Raw genomic sequence first — 24,340 nt, forward strand, 5'->3', positions numbered from 1 at the left:
TAAGCATTTACCATCAGGTAATTTTGAAAGTAGATGTCCTTTAAGGATAGTGTAGGGCTGAAAGAGTCCACCCATATACTTGTATCCTAGTCCCCCAAATGTGCTCTTGCCCCTAAAACGGTAGCTACAGTATATGGCATTTAGCTTCTTCACATTAATCGGAGATAATGAACCCAGTCAGGGTCGGGTGACTTTAAAGAGAACGTGTCACCTCTTCTGATTTGTTTAAATGTTTCAGAAAATACTTTTATTCCCAATGAAATAACAATTTTGGATTAAATTAGAATTCTCAGTTGTACCTTCCCTCTAGCAACCAAGAGTTCTGAGATTAGGTTTTCCAGCTTTGTCGTTTCATTCGTCATTTTAGGTATTAATCAAACCTGCAATTGGAAGGTTCCATTCCCACTTCCAATATCAAATAGAGGGAAAACAAGTACAGCACAAGAAGTCCCCCCCCCCCCCAGTATTAATAACTGAACCTTAATAGAAGGTAACCTTCGTATATTGAAGTCAATAGGGAACAGAAGGTGAACGGAATATTTTCCGTTCACCGTCTGTTTAATTGTTGTTACTTTCTCTCCTTATTCGGGGTCCCTCAATGGCGTGAATTGAGCCTAACTACTGTATGTGTCCAGAGTAGTGGCAGGTCCTCTTTAAGGATAACATGTATTAAAAATGATTTTCATTTTCAGCTACCGGGAAGTTTTCCTTATCGTATTGGAACGGTTGTAAAGTATTGTTTTTTTTCACTTTGTATCTTTTAATTAGAACATGAACCTATGTCCTTGAGAAACTATAAAAGGAGGTCTCAGTTTTTTGAGCAAGGTAACAGTTGTAACCAACTACTAGCTGCTTTGCTACTGCCAAATTTCCACAGGTTCCTTTAGGACTAACCATGGTGTTGGGTTCTCTGCTTCTACTGCCACATGCCACATAACCCATTTGTTTTCTCCTCTAGGATCATCTGGTTTTTCTTACAGCTCATGGGTCTACTTGTGTGGTAATGGGTGTTACGGTTGTGCTGAAATCTCTCATTTTTGTTTGGACCAATATCTGCAGAATAACCCACTCCATAAGAAAAAGCTCATATCCACCTGGATTCAGCACATACATATTTGTATAAAACAGCCCCTATGTTTTTACACAATTAACAAATATGTAAATAATACATTTATATGTTTCCAAATCCCAAGGACAGTCAGATTTCTGGGACAGAAGGCCAATACTTCCCTTTATGATTCAGCTCTTTGATGAGATTAGACTATCCAGTGTCTGAAAAAGGACACAGGAACATATTTCTTTAATAAACTATATTACAAAGTTTACTTTTATTATCTGCACTACAATTTATACCATTTTGTTAAGTTTAGATATGCTTTAAAGTAATGGCATATTTCTATGGGAGAACAATACTATAGATACAGCCCACGTAAAAATAGCTTAGATGTAGTAATAGTAGCAGCATTTCATTCTGCTTATGCTTCATCGTAAGAAATGCAATCAAACCTGCTGTAGGTACCCGTTTGCTGTGTATGTCTCGTATAAGAGCAGGCCACGTAACATACAACATTGAGAAGGTTTCATGGCTTTTTCTGTGCAATGCATGTCAGTTACTAACCAGCATGTTTGCTTTTCTTGTTGTTGGTTTGCCTTTTGGTTGCTGTGCTGTCTTGTGCATTGGGAATGAGTTGTAAATTGCATTTTATATTAAAAAAAAAGTCTATAGTATGCAAATTATCATATTTGCCTAATAAAATAAAGTCACATTTTTAAGAGAAGCTTTTAGGTCACTGTGCTTGCGCCATTGGGAAATGATTTTGCACACAGAATGCTTGTTGGTGCAGTTAAGGCAAGCATCCAATGCCCTAATAGGGCACGGTTCCTATTACCGTATATACTAGAGTATAAGCCGACCCAAGTATAAGCCGAGGCCCCTAATTTTACCACAAAAACCTGGTAAAACCTATATATTTTTTACTCGAGTATAAGCCGAGTTTGGCTATTCAGCACATTTTTTTGTGCTGAAAAACTAGGCTTCTACTCGAGTATATAAGGTAATTAGCTTAGGATCCATGCATGGTACGTGCTGAGTATTGGATGGTTGGTTCAAAAACTGTTCTGAGCATGCGCGCGTCCCATGTGTCGAGCAGAAGAGTATGGCTTGACAAACCCTTTAAGTTATGGTTGAACTCGGTGCTGATCAGCATCTTCAAGTGCTATATAGCGATGGTCAGTGGTCAGTTGCTCTCCCTTCATTACTCCAGGCAGTTATCCTACTGAAACTGGAAGTGTGTTCTGAAGACTAACAGCATTAATGGCTTAATAGTACAGTAGTCTGATCCATGATCCATTTTCACTACATGCTGGTCCTTTCCACATAATCCTTTAAAAGCATATTTTTGTTGCTAATCAAATGCTTTAATGTCCTTCTCCAAATAGGGTATAAGTCATCTTATCAATTTTCAAGTTGCTCAGGGAGTTCTAGGCAAAGTAAAGGATGCGTCTTCATTTATGATCTTATAATTTTTGCATTTTAATTATTTTATTCTTGGTAATAATGTTTTATATTTGTCCCATGAGTTAAATAGAATGGGCTCAGCATAAAAGAGTTTATTTTATCACAGTGTAGAGAGCTTGTGTTTTTTCACTTGGATTTCTCGCATCTTTTTGAAAGTGTTTTTGCCATTAAAATAATGTGAAATTTTTAAATATATACATTATTTTTTTTCAGTTTAGATTGCAGGTTTTCAAGGGTTACTGTGTTCTTCATATTGCTACACGGTGCTTCATTAGGAGATCAACATATCCTTGAACACCTGCACACACAGAGAATCTTATATTTGTTATCTTTGTTTCCTTTGCTCATGACTGTTCTTTGTTTTTGTTTTTTGCTGCCTCACTACCAGGAAGCACAGATTCTTCTGCTCCAGACGTAAGTATACTATGAGTTCTTGCCTTTTACACTTCTTGATTTATATGGCACTTCTCTATGCATACGAGCACATCAAATAATTTTACATTTTGATATTTGTTGGAAATTGTTCGTTTATTTATTTATTTTTTTTTCAAATTATTCCTAGATGCCAGTTCCATCCATCAATGTTTCTACAAGGTGGTCATGGGATCCAGAAGAGGAGAGAAAAAGACAGGAAAAATGGCATCAGGAACAAGAAAAATTGTTGCAGGTAAAAGCTTTAAATGTGATGCGTGGTAGCACGAATGTTTGATTTCTTACATTATCACATAATAACAATAATAACTAAAAAAGTGTCTGAAAGGCATTTGCATTCTACATTCAGATTATAACTGCACTGAAAGGCTTTTTTATTTTTTTAAAGGCCTATGTAATATTGGACCGAATGTATGACTAGACTAAAACAAAGAATTTTTTTATTGTCACATCTTCAGTGTTTAACAGCTAAGTACATTAAATTTTTTACAGTTTTTTTTTTAAATTTTGTGTTAACAGGAAAAATATAGACGTGAACAAGAGAGACTTAAAGAAGAGTGGGAGCGGGCTCAGCAAGAGGCTGAAAAGGGAAGACCTCTTGATCAGGTTTGGCTGATAAATCATCTTCAGCTATATTTCAGAGAGATGCAAGCATAGGTGGTGCTGAAAGCATGGTGCTAACACGTTCTATGTGATTTTAATATCCTAATTACCGTCAAACCACAGTTCTTGTCTTGTGATTTATTGATCTTGCTCTTTCTATAATAAGCCATAATCTAGTCATGGGGGATTCTTGTTAGTGATCTACAGGCTGCCTATGTATGCACAGTGATACAGGGGCACACGTCCTTCAACGGTGGCACAACTGCTTGACTTAATAGCATAAATAGAGAAATAAATTAATTACAACATTAAACACCGTAAAAGAATAATTGTTTATATTGAAAATGGATTTTCTAAACTAGGCAACTCATTCTTATTTTACAATTCTAACAGGAACCAGCCATCTTACAGTTCAATGCCAGCAGGTCCATGACTTCATATACCCCATCTTCAGACCTGAGGAAAGAGGAGCCTGTCGATTTGTTGAGCAGTAATGACAGCTATCAGGAGAGTGAGAGAAGACTAGAAGAGGAACGTGATAGAAAAAAGAAAGAAGAGGAAAGGTTGAATTATTTGGAGGCCCAACGTAGACGGGCAGAGGAGGAAGAACTCCAGCGCCATGCAGAGGAGCTAGAACGAAGACGCCGGATCGAGGAGGAAGAACGTAGGCATCGGGCTGAAGAGGAAGAGCACAGACGTCGGGCTGAGGAGGAAAGTCGCAGACTTCAGCAAGAATTAGAAAGGAAAAGGCAAGATGAAGAAAGAAAAAGACAAGAAGAGGAAAGAAGGCGAAAGGAGGAGGAACAGCAAAGACTTAGAGAAGAAGAAGAATGGCAGAGGAAAAAAGAACAAGAAGAAGAGCAAAGGCTAAAAATGCAGAGTGAACGAAACTCAGGAACAAACATAAGGTTAGTGTAGGCAACTGCTAGACACTACTAGAAAAAATGTTTTAAAATACATGAAAATCTTTATCATCTTGTAAACAAAAGAAAACTTTAAGCAGTGTGACCTAATGACTGGATATATGCTTTACAAAATGCCATCAAATACCCAAATTCTGTTATGGTTGTATCTCATCCTTTATTATATGAATAGGTAGTCAATTTGATTTTGGGGGTCTGACCGCTAGTACACCCACCAATCTGCTGCACATGTGTGATTGCGGCACTCTGAAAACACTGATCCTACATGGCATCATGGTGTCTTTATTTTACTTGGCAATTTAGAAATCATCTTAGTAATTAAGAAGACCCGTCGGATTGATTTGGGACCCTAAACCAGCTACAGGTCCTTATAAACTTGTGGTTTAGGGTCCCCAGATGTGAGTCCAATAAGGCACGTTGGACTCCTATCAGAAGATCCCACACCGGCGCCTCTTTTCACGATTCTTCAAGTCGAGCTGGGATAATACCCAGACTTGTCTGCACTAGCGCTATAGGTGTACTACAGCGAGTTCACTTGCTACATCACACACCAAAAGGAATCAAGGGAGTTTTTAAAACGATGGCTTAAAAATACAGAATGGGGATTTGGGACACTAAACCACAAGTTTGTAAGGACCTGTGGGTGGTTTAGTATCCCAAATCGCTTTGATAGGTTTCCTTTAAGGTCAGTTTCTTTCACCTAAGTTTAGTCATGAGATGGGCTGATTTTTGTGAACAACCATTAGCCAAGCATGTAGACCTGGAGCAAGGAGGGAAATTGAGGCCAATACATGGACTAAATATGACACAAAGAAATCGACCTCTAGACAAAAATAAGCAGTTCATTGAATGCTTACAACAAGATAATTGTATTTAATTCTTCAACCAATCATTTTACTGGTTTTATACCACCCGTATATACTCGAGTATAAGCCGAGACCCCTAATTTTACCATCAACAACTGGGAAAACCTATTGACTCGAGTATAAACCGAGGGTGGCCCAGTATGTAGCCAGCTTGCCCCCTGTAGTATGCAGCTTGCCCCCTGTAGTATGCAGCTTGCCCCCTGTAGTATGCAGCTTGCCCCCTGTAGTATGCAGCTTGCCCCCTGTAGTATGCAGCTTGCCCCCTGTAGTATGCAGTTTGCCCCCTGTAGTATGCAGCTTGCCCCCTGTAGTATGCAGCTTGCCCCCTGTAGTATGCAGCTTGCCCCCTGTAGTATGCAGCTTGCCCCCTGTAGTATGCAGCTTGCCCCCTGTAGTATGCAGCTTGCCCCCTGTAGTATGCAGCCTGCCCCCTGTAGTATACAGCCCAGCATTAAAAAAATAAATAAACTTATATACTCACCCTCCAGTGGCCCACACGTACAGCGCTGCTCCCCCGATGTCCGCGCGGGTCTTCTTTCTTCTTTAACTTCGTGCTGGGTGCCGCCATTGTTCTCCCCCGGACGGCAGGCGCATAGTATGATGCGCCGCCGCTGACATCATACTAGGCGCCTTCTGGGAGAAAAACATGGCAGCACCCAGCACGAAATTAGAGAAGTTTATTTATTTATTTTTTTATATATACATATATATGTTTATATATGTATATATGTGTGTGTATTGACTCGTGTATAAGCCGAGGGGACGTTTTTCAGCACATTTTTTGTGCTGAAAAACTCGGCTTATACACGAGAATATATACGGTAGTTAACATAATTTGTACTGTTTGTTTATGCAGTAGTTATTCAAGATTATCGAGGACTTTCGATGAAAATGAATACCCATCATACAACAGGTAGGTGATTGGCTATGTAAATGGCTGATTGTTAACATCAGCCATTTGTGCTGAGAGTCAACATCCGCTATGGCTGTGCCACAGCTTTTTGTCACTTTTTTTTTTAAATAAGGTTTTTGTTGTTTTTTATTTTTGTGAAACAAAAGAACTGCCAATAATTGTCGCCAGGTGGTAGCAATAGTATTTCCCAATGGAAAATAAGAGACAAGTTTGTGTAGTCTTAGATAAAACCTGTCTGATCGATTTTGGATTCTAAATGAACCATATGGACCTTTGGTTTAGGGTCCCAATTTGACCTGTATGACAGCTGTCTGTGGCCTCATTTAAAAAAAATAAAAAAATAAAATTATGCTCACCTAGATGCGAGTCAGAGGAGGCACATCAGACTCGCATCTGAAGATTCTGATCCCTCTTGCACTGTGGCAAGTGAGCCTACAGGCGTATTAAGCCGGCTTCACTTGCCGCAAAGTACAGATCCCAGGATCTCCGGACCAAGGTAATTATAAATTTATTTATTTATTTATTTTTTCAATTGAGGCCAAGTAAAATACTCATACAGGGTGAAAAACAGATGCTAAAGTTTACTTTTCCAATAAGAAAAAAAAATACATTATTTCAGTGAGATCTTGTTATATTGCATTAGTCTCATTTGGTATGTTTTTCTTAACAGCAAATTTGGAGATATTCCCGATTCATCTAGTTATCTGGCTCAAGGAAATGGTGAGTGTAGGCTAAATGATATTTTGTGGCTGATAATTGTTCTTAATATTACCTTATGCAGCATTGACAAAATCTGCAGTGCAGTGCTTTTCTATGAAGCCATGTTTTTATTTTTAATTTTTTTCAAACTAGTCAGTCTTATTCATTGTAGATTGTGGCATTATGTCACACTGTAAATATTTGGTGTTTTTATACATTCTTCACCTCATTAGACTAGTTGCCATTTTTTAAGTCACCTTGAAAATGGAAGTGAGATCCTTTTGGTCTGGGGAGGTCACTTATTCGATACGGCAGGTCCTCTGACTTCCTGCCAGGTGAGGACCCTTAACTGAAATTGATTGTGTGACATGGGTAAGGTTATGTTCATATGAGCGTGTGCACAAACTGGATGATTTGTAGCTTATTTCAGCCAGCTTGAGTATGGAAGGGGGGCTGGGGGGTTGGGGGTCGGAGGAATGCTGCTCACCCTACCCATGTCCATAGGAGCTGGAATAGTACCTGCTCTGTAATTTGCGGCACGGCTGCCCGGCTCGGTTACGGAGCGGTGAGAGACTATTGTGCACGGTCACAGAGCAGTGAGCACACAGAGGTCAAGGGGGGCTGTGAGCTAGCTGCAATTTGTGTGGCTAGCTTGTGCACAGAGCCAAATCCCTCCACCACCCTAACCTAGTTTAATACTACTTTACGCTTAAACTTTATGCTACTGCATAGTTCTAAACATCATCAGTGAGTCTCATGAATCCTTATATATAGGCGGACATGCAAAGGCGCCATATGGTTTTGCAGACTGGGTGTATGAAGATGAAAACAGGACACAAACTTTGGTGCCCCAACCAATACAACTCTTGTCAGAAAAAGAAGCCATGGAAAAACAAAAAGTCTCTCAGAGTAGAGATTATCCAGGCCAAGGTGGGCAAATGCTTGGCTTTTCTGCTTATCTGTATAAAATTCTGACTTTATAGGATTGCATACTATTGTCGCCAGACAATGCGCTGGAGGCTGAAATACAGTGGGGGGCTTCACCTTCACCCGATTCCATTGAGTGGGATCATGAAGAATCATAGACTACCAAATTATACTAATTATACTTTTTCGGAAAGTATACCTTTCAGAGAAGGGACAGCTGTACAGACATATGTTTAATATTACATATTTCTTACAAGATGATGGTAGTCGCCGCTGTTTACTTGCCGTGCTGCTTTGCATGTCTGCTTTAGGATGTATCTTTATTAAGCTTTGGTATGTTACTACACTTTCTGATTATCTTTTGATGTCCATTCAACAAAATTGTCCCAGTAAAGAAAAATTCTTTTATGTTACAGGCACCATCCATGGTTCTGAAAATACATGGTCTGCGGGAGGATCACAGAAGGAGGGCCCTGCAGAAATTGAGAGACAGCAAATAATCAAAGAGATGAGGAAAAAAGCCCCTCTGCATAATGACAATAGCTGGATCCGGCAGCGGAGCTCCAGTGTCACGAAAGACACCTCTTCTCTTCCAAACTATATGAGAAGGTATATATTTACTCGGTTTGTATTTATGTATGTATGAGAAAATGATATAGAAAAACAGGCACTGACAGCTAGTCTATACATTTATTGTTAAATTTATTCATTAGTAAATTCAAAATTCATTAGAATATCCACCAAATTTAGAAAAATCATTATAAATGTTTTTAGTATAAGGCCATGTAAGGTATGTGCTCGAGGGGGCAGGCGGGCTATGTGCTCGAGGGGGCAGGCGGGCTATGTGCTCGAGGGGGCAGGCGGGCTATGTGCTCGAGGGGGCAGGCGGGCTATGTGCTCGAGGGGGCAGGCGGGCTATGTGCTCGAGGGGGCAGGCGGGCTATGTGCTCGAGGGGGCAGGCGGGCTATGTGCTCGAGGGGGCAGGCGGGCTATGTGCTCGAGGGGGCAGGCGGGCTATGTGCTCGAGGGGGCAGGCGGGCTATGTGCTCGAGGGGGCAGGCGGGCTATGTGCTCGAGGGGGCAGGCGGGCTATGTGCTCGAGGGGGCAGGCGGGCTATGTGCTCGAGGGGGCAGGCGGGCTATGTGCTCGAGGGGGCAGGCGGGCTATGTGCTCGAGGGGGCAGGCGGGCTATGTGCTCGAGGGGGCAGGCGGGCTATGTGCTCGAGGGGGCAGGCGGGCTATGTGCTCGAGGGGGCAGGCGGGCTATGTGCTCGAGGGGGCAGGCGGGCTATGTGCTCGAGGGGGCAGGCGGGCTATGTGCTCGAGGGGGCAGGCGGGCTATGTGCTCGAGGGGGCAGGCGGGCTATGTGCTCGAGGGGGCAGGCGGGCTATGTGCTCGAGGGGGCAGGCGGGCCATGTGCTCGAGGGGGCAGGCGGGCCATGTGCTCGAGGGGGCAGGCGGGCCATGTGCTCGAGGGGGCAGGCGGGCCATGTGCTCGAGGGGGCAGGCGGGCCATGTGCTCGAGGGGGCAGGCGGGCCATGTGCTCGAGGGGGCAGGCGGGCCATGTGCTCGAGGGGGCAGGCGGGCCATGTGCTCGAGGGGGCAGGCGGGCCATGTGCTCGAGGGGGCAGGCGGGCCATGTGCTCGAGGGGGCAGGCGGGCCATGTGCTCGAGGGGGCAGGCGGGCCATGTGCTCGAGGGGGCAGGCGGGCCATGTGCTCGAGGGGGCAGGCGGGCCATGTGCTCGAGGGGGCAGGCGGGCCATGTGCTCGAGGGGGCAGGCGGGCCATGTGCTCGAGGGGGCAGGCGGGCCATGTGCTCGAGGGGGCAGGCGGGCCATGTGCTCGAGGGGGCAGGCGGGCCATGTGCTCGAGGGGGCAGGCGGGCCATGTGCTCGAGGGGGCAGGCGGGCCATGTGCTCGAGGGGGCAGGCGGGCCATGTGCTCGAGGGGGCAGGCGGGCCATGTGCTCGAGGGGGCAGGCGGGCCATGTGCTCGAGGGGGCAGGCGGGCCATGTGCTCGAGGGGGCAGGCGGGCCATGTGCTCGAGGGGGCAGGCGGGCCATGTGCTCGAGGGGGCAGGCGGGCCATGTGCTCGAGGGGGCAGGCGGGCCATGTGCTCGAGGGGGCAGGCGGGCCATGTGCTCGAGGGGGCAGGCGGGCCACGTGCTCGAGGGGGCAGGCGGGCCACGTGCTCGAGGGGGCAGGCGGGCCACGTGCTCGAGGGGGCAGGCGGGCCACGTGCTCGAGGGGGCAGGCGGGCCACGTGCTCGAGGGGGCAGGCGGGCCACGTGCTCGAGGGGGCAGGCGGGCCACGTGCTCGAGGGGGCAGGCGGGCCACGTGCTCGAGGGGGCAGGCGGGCCACGTGCTCGAGGGGGCAGGCGGGCCACGTGCTCGAGGGGGCAGGCGGGCCACGTGCTCGAGGGGGCAGGCGGGCCACGTGCTCGAGGGGGCAGGCGGGCCACGTGCTCGAGGGGGCAGGCGGGCCACGTGCTCGAGGGGGCAGGCGGGCCACGTGCTCGAGGGGGCAGGCGGGCCACGTGCTCGAGGGGGCAGGCGGGCCACGTGCTCGAGGGGGCAGGCGGGCCACGTGCTCGAGGGGGCAGGCGGGCCACGTGCTCGAGGGGGCAGGCGGGCCACTGCCGCCTGCCAGTAACTGCTGCGTTTGGTGCAGTATATTGTATTAGTGATCATATATAGTTCCACAAAAGAAATAGAAATGGACGGTACTCATCAGTCTTCTGATATTCTCTTGTTATATTTATGCAAAAACAAATAACCTAAACTGGCCGCTAACCCCATAACACAAAATGGTCCTGAAGGAGTTAATGTTGCATGTGTAGTTCATGTTAGATGCCTGTAGAGCTATTTTTTAATATACTGTGCTTTCTTTTTATAGAGGGGAATCACTTGACAACCTAGACTCTGGTTTAACCTCACGGAGACAATCATCCTGGGCAAACCATTCATCATCATATAACTCTTTATCATCTAGTCAAGATTTCAGTCAACCCTCTCAAGTGGTATCCACCTCCAATCGTACCTACCTGCGCAACCCATCTTCCAGCCTTCCACAGGTTTCTTCCGGTTCTGTTAAGAGCGCCTCTCTCTCCCAGACGTCTGTAGCATCATCTAGTATGCCTCGAAGCCAGCCTTCAACACAGGCGTCTGGTCAGCAGCGCAACAAGTAAGCACAATGATAGATTTTCAACGTTTTTAGCGTGATTTTATACATTTTTATTTGAAAATACATGCTTTATCTAGTTTATTATTGTCATAATTATGGTTATTAGGTATTAATAAAACGGGTTTATATGGGTTGTATATCTCATGTCTAACATATTTAGGTTATCATAAGTTAGCAAGTCTGTATGTTATGTTGTTTGCCATCTGCTGGAAACAGATACCCATCACAAGCCAGACAACCATAACCACCTCTTTCTAGTTCATGACACTAGATTTACCTACATTAGAGAAGTTAGAGGAGGCTGAGTGTTTGCACTTCACTGCTGACTGGAACGGTAATGTCCTGATGTGCTTCGGTAGAGTCACAACGTGTTGGGAAGTGTGTGTAAAATATTTCTTTCTTTGACTGTGTACATACATATGAATGTAGGTTTGCAGCACGGATGGAATATGCAGACACATTGACATTCCTGTATTACATACAGTACATAGTATTTTCCAAATAACCATGCTGCCTCCACTGGATCCAATTGGTCTCCATATTGTTTCAGTTGTTCTGAATTTGTTCAGAATGCTGTATTTGCTTTATTTGTCCTTAGCAATTAATTCAACACTCTAGTTAATCCTTATTGGTAAATTACATTTAGTTTTGCATGGTTACATTTAGCAGCAGAACACGTCTTCATTCATTGCCTTTGTCTGGTTGTCTGTAAAGGAAGAATGAATTTATTTACCCATTGACGCATTTCTGCATTCCAGAGCATCTGTCAGACTTCAGACAAGGGCTCAGTTATTTTCTTATTCTGTATCTAGGTCAGTGAGCGGGAAGAAATTATGCTCTTACTGTAATAACAGTTTGGGCAAAGGAGCGGCCATGATCATCGAATCTCTTGGTCTTTGTTTTCATTTACATTGTTTTAAGGTGAGACACTGAGGATATCTGCATGAATCCTCCATAAACATAACTAACTGCCATGGTTGCGGGTACTAACACTCATTCATTTGAGTCAGACATTGTTCCATGAAACAACCTTATTCCAGCAAGTAAAAATCCAGATTTATTAGCATAGTAGGACATAGAAGGCTCCTTTATTGTTTACATAAGGGTACATTCACAAAAATGTGGGCACACTTAGGCGTACTGGAGAGGACATCACCTCTCAAGTCAAAGAAGCGGGACCAAATACAAGTTAGCATTGCCAAATTGTTTATAAAATGAGATTGTGGGGAATAAGGTGGGGTGCAGGATCATGGGGAACAGGATGAAGGGGGACATGGGGCGCAGAGGGGGTTATTATAGTCCATGGTATCATATGTCTGTCCATGGTATATCGCATGTCTCCGTCTATGGCAGGCAGTGACGTATTTTGCGGCTTTGGCATCGACGTCTACCCCCCCCCCCCCCAAGTAGGATTAAGATCTTCTTTCCCTTCTCTGTAGGGCAGAAGCCCGTGGGGAGATCTTAGAGTCTCCTGAAGTGAGTGTCCCTCACTGCCGAGAATTTGGAGCAGTGTAGCAGGAAGTGGACCTCACCCTTGATGGACTCCTGCTCTTGACACTGTTGGGAAATATGCAAAGTAAACCAGGATGGGATAGAGAACCACGCCTCTTTTAGCTACCTTGTAAGGCAACTCCCTTGAAATCAAGTATGACCTACAGGAGGCCTTACATCATGCAGGATTAAAACCATACCATAGAGCAGCCAAGGACAGCCGTACGATCGCGGCAAATTGGTTCCCATTATGTTCGTTTGAATGAGCCCCTAAGTCTGTTTCTCTGCAGTCTTCCTCATTTCTGCGACTAAATTGGTTGTGTTAAATTATATTTAAACTCCTGTAGAGACCACAGCTGATCTCACATCTGATAAGCTCTGGGTCCAAGAGTTGCCACCCTAATATTGACCTGCTATGACCTGTCCTGTATATATATCTTCAGTATTCTGATCCTGGAAAAAAAAACAAATAGTTTCCTGGTTCCATCATCATTTAATTTGTAACATTATGTAGAAATCCCACTGAGTTCTAAATTGGTTTACTTAATATACATATATAAACCATGGTTTAAATTAATTGTAAAGTATAATAACAGACACAAAAATGTCACAATAACGGACCTTACCAAACATAAGAAAACCCGCTGCCCAGTTCCTCCTCAGGTAATGAGCATGGCATTGGGGACAGTCTTCCTGGTGGTAGATGTTCTTTAAGATTGCCTGGGCTCAAGTTAACCTTAAAGGGGACCTGTCGGTGGCATTTGAAACCAATACCCCATGTTGTTAAGCAGTTAACACCTTCCAGAGCCCCAGCACTCCTTTTGTATCCAGTAGAAAGATTAGGTGTTCTTTATTCAAAGAATGCAACATTTCAACATATTGGGGCAGATTTATCAAGCTGTCTGAAAGTCAGAATATTTCTAGTTGCCCATGGCAACCAATCACAGCTCCCCTTTAAAATATTCATGAGCACTGGTAAAATGAAAGCTGAACTGTGATTGGTTGCCATGGGCAACTAGAAATATTCTGACTTTCAGACAGCTTGATAAATCTGCCCCATTGTCTTTATCAAGCTTGGTGATGCATCCACACTGGCTCATGAAAGCTACTCTGCAAGGTGTTAATCTACTTGACAATACTCCTTCCTGTCCCTTTGACTGAGTAAGATAAGTTTGCATTTGCCAAGCTAGGGTATTAAAAGCTTATACATTTTTTTTCATCAAGATATAACATAATGAGAGGAACTATTGGAAAAGTTTTATTGCCTGATGGGGCACATGCTGGGGCCAGTTTAGGATGGAAAAATAATCTGACAGATTACATTAAACATAAATTAATTGGGAATTGCTGTGCATCACACTTTAATATTCCCCGAGTCTAAACAAAGGCCGTCATGAAGACTAGTTCCTGCTTTACACTTGCCATAGACAAAGTATGTCTTCTAGTCTGTGAGAGTGTAAATGGTAGTCTTCAGTTGTGAGACATACAGATATTTTTACCTTTTAGGTTTATTTTAAAGAAGCTAGTCTTGACAGTGCAGCTCCTTGTTGACATAAAATATTTCTCAGTGTTTGGTTTTGTTTCATGGAATAAGTCTGTGCCACATCTGCTTACATAGTGCCAAATCACTGCTCCTGTGCTGGTACGTCATGCTGGATACCCTGCCTAATGCTCACCAATTTTGCGTACAATGACTCCAGAAGCTGATCGCTATGCTTGGCTGCGGCTTTATCTACTAATGATTTTTTTTTTGTTTTGCTACTTTAATCAGTCATTTCAGGCTTTGCTGGATCTATCATATGAATTGGTTTACTGTCCAGGGACCTAGCAATGTTTTGTGCAGTAAAATGACTTATTGTTGTGTATTTATTTTTCTGCACAGTGTGTCGCCTGTGAAACCGACCTCGGAGGTTCCCAGTCTGGAGCAGAAGTTAGAATCCGGAACAACGACTTGTACTGCAACAGCTGCTACATTAAATTTAAATGTGAGTTTGCGTGACACGTAGTTCTACTGATTTTCATCTCCAGCTGCCAGATTTATACAATATGGAGCTCACTGCTTTCTTCTTAAAGCTATGTAATATGTTTTGTTAATATTCCTACACCAAGGAACACATTCATTCATATAAAATGTGAGGGGGTACATGTTTAGGATTGTTTCCCCAAAGCTCACACCAACCCTTGTTTTCTTTGGATTACAGGAACATATTGCCTCAAATACCCTCTTCACGTCTGGTTTTCTACTTTTTAAACACGTATACAGTACTGTTGTGTGCTTTGCTACAAAATTTAAACTGCAATAAGTTCTGACTTTATCTGTGAATGATCAACTCATTTTATCCATGTCGACTTTTTACCATCGTAAGGGAGATAAATTAGCAAGACTGCGTCCCTGCTAAATTAGAATTGCTGATTTGCTTTTTATACAACCTTTCCACAATCCTAGGTGGTGGTTTACCTAATGGGGTTAAGGCCTTAAAATAACCCTTACTGCGGCTCTGCAGCCCTAGGTCCTTGTGTGGGTGAAAAATCTGTGGATACTGTATTTCAAAACCAGGCAGGGGGGGCTGGCTTGAAGATAATTTATTAGTTAGATTTTTTATATCATTTCAGCATATTGGACACAATTGTTTTTCAGGGGAGAAATATTAAGTAAAAATGCCTTGCTCTCACATTGGTTAGTGGGTTTAATAAAAAAAATATATAATAATTGGAGAGGGCATAAATGCTCACAACTCTTCACCATTCCCGTTCTGCTTGGGTCCTGGGTGCCTTGGGTCACTCTTCCGGGCTTAGTGCTCCTACCCATGACCACATAGACGATCCATCAAGTCAGCTACCGTCTTGTAGAGATAATAAAGAAGCCCTCCCTTCCAGGTACATAATGTAAATCTACCATCAAAATCGAGCATGGATAAACGAGGGACACTTACTCATAGATCCAGGAACTGTGACTGTGGTGATCTTCTTATTTGTTATCCATGGCCTCCTTCCTTAACCCCCTAGTGATGTTAAATGGTTATCCCCACTTCTGCAAATGAATGTTATTGTTTGTATTATGAAAAATACAATTTCTAATATAATTTCTGTATCAATTCCTCAGTTTTCTAGATCTCTGCTTGCTGTCCTTCTATAGAAAATTTCTTTGTTTATTTCCAGTGGACAGAAATCTGACCAGGGTCACACAGGTGCACAATTCCTTATATCACACAGCTCTGATTACTCTCTGAGATATAACGAGCCGTGCTCCTTTTTGACAATGGTCAGATTTTTGTCTGCTGGAAATAAATAATGACGTTTTCTATAGAAAAAAATCCTGGCAGCTGCAGGTCCCTCCTTCCCTTCTGCACCTCGCTATGCACCTATAAAACAAGTAACGGCCACATGTGGGGTGTCTTTGTACCCGGGAGAAATTGTAATTGTAATTTTAAGATGGATTTTCTCTTTCTATCTTTTGGAAATGTGTAAATTTTAGGGCTATATGTACGTATAACCGACAAAATTTGACTATTCTAAATTTCATTCAAAACAGCATTTATCCCCAAAATAGTCAATTCTGAAAATACGGAAAAGCGATATTCAATTTGTAAGCCACGTGCTTACATAATTTATCCAGACATTTCAAAAATTATAAAAAATAGTAGACATATGGGAAATGTTATTCAGCAACTTATTTAAGTGGTAAATCGAAAATGTCACATTTTTTTTTAACAAATTTATAATTTTTTTTTTAAATAAACGCAAAACTTAGCCAAAATTTACCACCAAAAAGAGGTACAACATGTGAGGAAAAAACTATTTTAGAATAGCTTTGATAAGTAACAGTGTTCAAAAGTTATAACCATATAAAGGGATGCAAGTCAGAATCCAAAGAATGGGGCTGAGCCTAAAGCTACAAAATGGCTGCATCTTGAAGGGGTTAAACTCCAGAACTGAAGCAGATTATTTCCAGGAGAAATCAGAGGAATTACTCAATGCATTGTTCTAAGAAAACAAAACTGCTCAATTATTTTATGGGAAATGCAAGAAGAAATTTTAAGCAATATTGACTCTCGTGTTTTTTTTTTTTTTATTGCAAATCTACATTCACTCATGTAGCAGTTGGCAGAGGATGAATCTGTGCCATTTAAAAGTTTAGTAATACTTGGAGACGATCCTCATGGGGGCTGTAATAGCAGTGGAGCTTATGATGCTACACTTTCCTAAAAACTCCTACTAGAAAGAATAGAACTTATTAAAATATAGTAAAAGACTCTTTAACTCTCGTTCTAGCAAATAAAATGCAATGAAGGCAAAGCAGAGATTAGCTGTTGTATTAAAGGAAACCTGTCACCACACTTACCCGAACCACCCCCTAAAAATAACATTGCTATTGGGGGGCTGGTCCGCATGACTGCAGGCGTGGGCGTACCTGACTGCATCCTACAACAGAATAAAAGATGATTATTCAATAATGATGCTACCTAGAATATGCTAAAGAGGCCTCCAGGGGAAATTCATATTACAGAAGACTTACATATTACTGTTTGTGGGGTTTTTTTTTTGGGGGGGGCGGTAGTGTGGTAACAGGTTCACTTTAATGTTGAATGATCAAGTAGATATGTGTCACTGGCTAAGTGCTGAGGACTAACTCACTCTTACTTTACTACACAGCCGGACACCCCACCTCCATGTGAAGGCCTCTTCATCGCAGAACCGCTTCTAGAAGTAGCAGAGGATGACTGATCCGGCACGGATGTAAATCAATAAGCACAAGCTGGATATGTGCTTTCTACAGCTTATATATGTTATATATAAGAGATGACATTGCAGTTGCCTTTTATTCTTGTATTACCTCGTTCACCAGATTTCTTTGTAGTATATTTATGAGAGGATAATCAAAGCTAAGGGGCATGTTGTACTTTCAGTGTTCTGAATTCTGTATGTAAAAAGCCGCTTTTATGTAATTTCAAAATATTTTTGAGTCTATTTTTCATCTGTCTTTTCAGTGGTCTCTGAAGAGGGTATTTTCTATAGAAAGTTTATCAGACATTCAGATTTGGAGCTCTGTTGCTTTGCTCATTCTGAACGATATTTACTCTTTGTAGCGCAGTAAAATGACATTGAAATGCATGTGAATGTATGATTCTATATTTATATAAACATGTAGTAAAATGTACGGTATCACCGCTTTGCTGGGAGGTGCAGGATGGCTTCTGATACCCGTTCTCTGAACACAATCTATGCAGGAGTTTTGATTTGATGCAGGAGTTTTCTCTAACTTTATGTACTTCTGAAATGATTTGTTAAGAAGAAAAGTTTATTTTCTGAAAGAAAGTTTTCTGTAACTAAAATAATTTCTGATTTACTTTTGTAAATAAAATTGTGGCTGCATTTAAATCTGATATTCTTGCTCTTTTATACTGTAATAAACCATAGATGTAAAGGTTAGAGACTAAACATATGGATATTATTTCATTATGGTGCTCCCGTCCCCTCCTGTGTCTTAGATACTGGATGGTTGAGGGAAGGTTTCCCTGCACATTAACTTTATGCATTTCACAGATCACAAACAACTGATTTGTGGTCAATTGTTTATGACCAGTGTGTTATTGGCGTGTGAGGTGCACTCATACACTGATGACAGACTGCCTGAGACATAATCTCAAACAGGAAGAGGACGAGCTCAGATCTTTGTGGCAACTTTACATGTTTTTATAGAAGTATACGGACAATACGTATACGATAATTGGCTATTTAACTTTGGAGGCAACCAGATGCTTCCTAGGGTATTTTTCGGGATAATATTACTGTAAAATTCAAGTGCTAAAGATATACAGGCAATTCCCAAATTAGACACCCTTAGTTAAGAATGGTCCTCTCTGCCTGTTGTAACCTCTGGTGAACATCTGATCTCTGGATGCTGGTAATTTACTGAACTTCAGTCCAAGGCTGCAGTGTTCAACTGTAAGGTGTCTGCAATGAAGCTTTCTTGTTAATCCGTGTTCTCAAGTCAACTCAAAATCAAATTGTTTCAGGGACAATGGAGGCTGATTATACACAGGTGCAGGAAAAGTGGAGGCTCATTATACACAGGTGCAGGAAAAGTGGAAGCTGATTATACACAGGTGCAGGAAAAGTGGAAGCTGATTATACACAGGTGCAGGAAAAGTGGAGGCTCATTATACACAGGTGCAGGAAAAGTGGAGGCTCATTATACACAGGTGCAGGAAAAGTGGAGGCTCATTATACACAGGTGCAGGAAAAGTGGAGGCTCATTATACACAGGTGCAGGAAAAGTGGAGGCTCATTATACACAGGTGCAGGAAAAGTGGAGGCTCATTATACACAGGTGCAGGAAAAGTGGAGGCTCATTATACACAGGTGCAGGAAAAGTGGAGGCTCATTATACACAGGTGCAGGAAAAGTGGAGGCTCATTATACACAGGTGCAGGAAAAGTGGAGGCTCATTATACACAGGTGCAGGAAAAGTGGAGGCTCATTATACACAGGTGCAGGAAAAGTGGAGGCTCATTATACACAGGTGCAGGAAAAGTGGAGGCTCATTATACACAGGTGCAGGAAAAGTGGAGGCTCATTATACACAGGTGCAGGAAAAGTGGAGGCTGATTATACACAGGTGCAGGAAAAGTGGAGGCTGATTATACACAGGTGCAGGAAAAGTGGAGGCTGATTATACACAGGTGCAGGAAAAGTGGAGGCTGATTATACACAGGTGCAGGAAAAGTGGAGGCTGATTATACACAGGTGCAGGAAAAGTGGAGGCTGATTATACACAGGTGCAGGAAAAGTGGAGGCTGATTATACACAGGTGCAGGAAAAGTGGAGGCTGATTATACACAGGTGCAGGAAAAGTGGAGGCTGATTATACACAGGTGCAGGAAAAGTGGAGGCTGATTATACACAGGTGCAGGAAAAGTGGAGGCTGATTATACACAGGTGCAGGAAAAGTGGAGGCTGATTATACACAGGTGCAGGAAAAGTGGAGGCTGATTATATACAGGTGCAGGAAAAGTGGAGGCTGATTATACACAGGTTCAGGAAAAGAGGAGGCTGATTATACACAGGTTCAGGAAAAGAGGAGGCTGACTATACACAAGGGTTATCCTAGCAGATCTGTCTGTGTACATGTAGCAGAAAGTACATTCCAGGCTTGTTTGTGAGAGACAGGTAAATTTGAATAGGTATCTGCAACACCCTCGCCGATGCAAGGCGGAGGGGTGGTTGCGAATACGTCCCACAGCATGTCACTACATCACACTACATTGTCCTTATAGGACACAAGGGAACATTGCAGTGGTAGATCCTGCCTGGCAAGGCAGGAGTTAACTGTTTTATGTGGTATAAGATGTGTCATCCAATCACATGTATTACACTCAATTCTCTGTAAGCTGAGATGTAATTGGAGGAGAAGCCACCACCTGACCAGGGGAGTTACAAGACCCTGTCAGGAAACTTCCAGAAGAGAGCAGTCTCTCCCTGGAGGGAGAAGAGACCAGTTCTAGCCAGACCTAGGAGTCTGCAGAAGCAGACTGGAATAACCCCAGTCTAAACTCTATACAGCTAGCATACCAGACCAGAGCAGGAAGAGCCTAGCCCCTGCCTGAAGAGTGGAGCTAATAGATAAGAGTTAGTGAGGAAAGGGGTATCATCCTACCTTCAAGGGTGATACCTGAAGCACTCCAGGACAAGCTGAAGCTTCCTATTAGGACACAGCTACCTCCCAGCCTGCCCTCTGCATCCAGGCTGGTGATCTACCTCCTGTGGCTCCCTCCAACTGCATCTCAGCACTCCACCATTCTGTTAAAGGCACGTTGCTGCGGTTCCTGTCGGTTCCAATAAAGAACTGTAAGTTGTTTTTGTTCAACCTCTGCCTCCGTCTGGTCCCTGCTACTACAGCTGTCATCATCACAGGCACCCTGTCCACTACACAGAGACTCATACTCTAGACATCACAGGGTTGCCCCAGGGAGATCTGCTATAGCAGCCTCTCCCTCATCATTTCTTGCCAACACCACCCTGCTGGAGACCTGCCAGGCTGTAGGACAGCCCTCCGGTTCCCCATACCAAGCACCGTGACACTAGCGTGCCTAGGCCGCAACCGCCAGCCACTCAGGTACTGCGGGCCCCGGCTGACTTCAGGCCCCGAGAAAAGGCTAGGCCCCGGTGGGGGATGTTGCATATCAAATATAGTTTCCTTTTTTTTGATGTCCAAACATGGGGTGCATCTTATAGATTGAAAAATATGGTACATACAAATTCAACTTAAGAACAAAACTGCAGAACCTACACTGTACATAACCCTGGTACAGCCTGTACCCCCAAATAAATCACCATATATTTTTATTTTCCTTTCTTATGCTTTGTATACAGTTTTGTAAAGTGCCTCAACTCTGCCAGGCAACAAGATTAACCAGCCGAAGTGCAATATAGAATCTGGCCTTATAACAGTTACATTAGCAGGCCTGCATTTCTTTATACTGTCCTTAGTCCTTACAATAAACATCCTACATGATCTTCTATACACAAATGTACAATTTATTCCAGGCCAAGAACTGTCCTGTTTAAGCTCCCTGGCACCAGAAGCCTAAAACACTTATGACTGAGTGGGCAATTGCTGTATTTCCATATACATCTGTCAGTTGCATAGCTAAGGATATAGAACGGAGGGGGAAGCAAACATGTTCAAGTGGGCCCCAGGTAAGGTATAACAATTTTAGAGAATGTAGAAGCCATAGGCCACATGCAATTTAGATTGGTGTCCTGTAGACTACATTTATTCTGTCTGCAGTCTAATGCAAATACTTTCCAATGTCAGTCCTTTCAATCATTGCCACCAGTCAATGAGCAGTCTAGGGAATGCGCTGTCCACTGACAGTCTGCAGTCTAGTGTACTCACTATCCACTGTCAGTCTGCAAACTGATGTAATCAACATCCACTGTCAGTCCGCAGTCTAGTGTACTCACTATCCACTGTCAGTCCGCAGTTTAGTGTACTCACTATCCACTGCTAGTCCAGACTGATGTAATCAACATCCACTGTCAGTCAGCAGTCTAATATGTTCACTATACACTGCCAGTCCACAAACTGATGTAGTCACTATCCACGCCAGTCCACAGATTAGTGTCCTCACTATCCACTGTTAGTCCACAGACAAGTGTAATCACTATCGACTGTTAGTCTGCAGACTGATGTAGTCACTACCCACTGCCAGTCCGCAGTCTAGTGTACTCACTATCCACTGTCAGTCCACAGATAAGTCTAATCACTATCCACTGCCAGTCCGCAGTCTAATGTACTCACTATCCACTGTCAGTCCACAGATAAGTTTAATCACTATCCACTGTCAATCCGCAGACTGATGTAGTCACTATGCACCACCAGTCAGCAGACTAGTATAATCACTATCAACTGCCAGTCCATAGACTTGTGTACTTACTATGATGTGGCGGGGTCACAGCCACTTGATTTGGGCAGAAAGAAGAGAATACAAAGCTGTAGGTGAGTATAAAGGTTTTTTTTTTTCAAGGGAGTTAAATGTGGACATTTCTGTAAGGGGCTCTGCTGTGTCCTGTTCATTAAAAGGGGGGCTCTACAGTGGACATTTCTTAAAAGGGGCGCTCTGCAGTGGACATTTCATTAAAGGTGACCTCTGCAGTGGACATTTCATTAAAGGTGACCTCTGCAGTGGACATTTCATTAAAGGGGGGCTCCCAGAATTGTATGTCTGCATGACCGAGAGGGACCCACAGGTCTATGTGTGCTAGCCAGAAGTTCCCTGTTCCCATAAGGGACCAGAATGAAATCCTCAGACTCATTGTGAGACCATATGCAGGTGTAGTGGGCTCTGGGTTCTGGCCTATTCCCCAGATCTGGGACATCATGTCTGATCCACTATGCTGCGTTACATCACAGACTGATTTACTGATGTGTCATCTAGGTCTGGGAGGAGATCCCCCTGGAGAACATCTGCATCAGAAGCATGGCTAGGCATGAGTAGGCCACACACACTACTGAGCCTCATTTCCTTATCTTCAGTTTCCACCAAAGTTGGAACAGCATGAAATTAGATTTTCGTCTTTTAATTTGATTTTGTACTATCATTCCAAATCTAGACCTGCTTGGGATATTAAAGGGGTATTCTCATCTGGGCATTCATCTGCCATATACATTTCTTCAATTGCTTATTATAAAACAAAAATGTAATGTTATAAAAAAAAAAAGTGAAGGTAATTTCCCATAAATGTAGTCATGTTGTACTTGGATACGGCCACCTCTCCTGTCTGTTCTGCTACATATCAGGGAAACAAGTAGTCTGTGCATCATCTATCAATATTATACAAAGCGTTTGGTCTCCAGCAGGTCAAGGGCACGGCACTTTTCATGGTCTGTGATCCAAAATGGGTTCAGTGTATATAAAAAGAAAAAAAACATAATTATGAAACCACCATAAGGGCTCTTTCATATTATTCTGTGATCACAGCCGTGAGAAGTGCCGTGCCACGGACTGATCACTATGCTGAGGACTAAACTCCCTGCATAATATCGATACTGTATATGCTGCACAGATTTGCAGCAGAGATGACAGAACAGTGTCAGCTCTGCTACATATCAGGGAAACAAGCAGTCTATATCTGAAGAGACGAATGCAAAAAAAAAAGAAAGAACATAATGTTTTTGCCGTTTCATTGGCATATGCTTAGATTATCCAATTTGTTGATCTTACAAGAAATCATGTATTATACAGGAACAGCATCTTCCTTTTTGATTAACTGTTAAAAGGGAAATGATTGCTTAATATGCATTACATTACTACATCTAAGTACAAACAGGTGCCACGAAGCACACATGCTCCTCAAAATATTGTAATAAATTAATGATTATGTATACCCAGGTGTTTCCAAATGTATTACAGCTGAACTCTACAGAGCATCATAAATTCACTGGGATTGTCAATTATCTGCACCGTATCATTTTCAGCATTATAATAAGATCTTGTAGTTGTTTTCTTTTGCATTTTAAAAGTTTCTAGAGACAATAGGGCACATTTACTTACCCGGTCCAGTCGCGATCCAGCGGCGGGTTCTCCGACGCTGATTCGGGTTCTGCCGGGATTCACTAAGGTCCGTGCGCCGATATTCACCATGTTTCGCTGCTGCGCCGAGGTCCGCCGGAGTTCACCTGCTTTTTTCTGGTGTATGTGAGTGCTTGATCTTGCGACACAAATGGCTTTTTAAATTCCGCGGTTTTTCCGAATCCTTCGGGTTGTCCGGTGGCCACGCCCCCCGATTTCTGTCGCGCGAAAGTCGACGCGATCGCGCCAAAAATTGATCGCGTGCGCCACAATCCCGTGAAATACAGCGCAAAGCAGAAATATTCGGGAAAAACCCGACGGATTGGCGGCTGCGGACCCTTAGTAAATGTGCCCCAATGCCTTGTTACTTGGCATTAGGGCCCCCCTAATGTGCTGATCAATACACGCTCATTTTGAGCAGAGAATCAGACACGTGAACATAGCCATAACGTGGCCTTACAGGAAGTATGGAAAAAACGGATGCAATCCTTGAAACATTCTCCAATATTATCCACTGTCTTACATTGGCAGCTGCAGGATACATCACTTTCAACTAATTTAACAATATTGCATATTTCAGGATTTTCAGAGAACCTATTGCCCTGTTGTCTTTACTTATATAGAAATGTGTAAATTGGCAACTGACATATAAAACCAGTACATAAAAAAAAAAATTCTAGAATTATGAAGATTCTCTTTAAG

The 24,340-nt window shown here is 43.1% G+C and overlaps 1 protein-coding gene across 12 annotated transcripts in view; it reads left to right on the forward strand.

Moving 5' to 3' along the window:
- LMO7 (LIM domain 7) overlaps positions 1-17,947 on the forward strand; it is a 110,424-nt gene extending 92,477 nt beyond the window's left edge. For 6 of the 12 annotated variants that reach the window (XM_072135356.1, XM_072135352.1, XM_072135358.1 and 3 more), the window contains 13 exons: positions 769-825; positions 2,907-2,932; positions 3,081-3,185; positions 3,470-3,556; positions 3,947-4,461; positions 6,199-6,255; positions 6,926-6,975; positions 7,729-7,884; positions 8,298-8,490; positions 10,785-11,072; positions 11,885-11,993; positions 14,446-14,548; positions 17,217-17,947. In XM_072135356.1, coding sequence (XP_071991457.1) covers positions 769-825; positions 2,907-2,932; positions 3,081-3,185; positions 3,470-3,556; positions 3,947-4,461; positions 6,199-6,255; positions 6,926-6,975; positions 7,729-7,884; positions 8,298-8,490; positions 10,785-11,072; positions 11,885-11,993; positions 14,446-14,548; positions 17,217-17,239 — 1,769 coding nt within the window. In that variant the 3' untranslated portion in view covers positions 17,240-17,947. Of the gene's footprint in view, positions 1-768; positions 826-958; positions 1,001-2,906; positions 2,933-3,080; positions 3,186-3,469; positions 3,557-3,946; positions 4,462-6,198; positions 6,256-6,925; positions 6,976-7,728; positions 7,885-8,297; positions 8,491-10,784; positions 11,073-11,884; positions 11,994-14,445; positions 14,549-17,216 lie in introns of all 12 variants that reach the window. The other 6 variants (XM_072135362.1, XM_072135355.1, XM_072135354.1 and 3 more) reach the window with 4 other exon arrangements.
- Positions 17,948-24,340: the final 6,393 nt, after the last annotated feature.

Source organism: Engystomops pustulosus, chromosome 2 (assembly GCF_040894005.1).
Source record: "Engystomops pustulosus chromosome 2, aEngPut4.maternal, whole genome shotgun sequence".
NCBI lineage: Eukaryota > Metazoa > Chordata > Amphibia > Anura > Leptodactylidae > Engystomops > Engystomops pustulosus.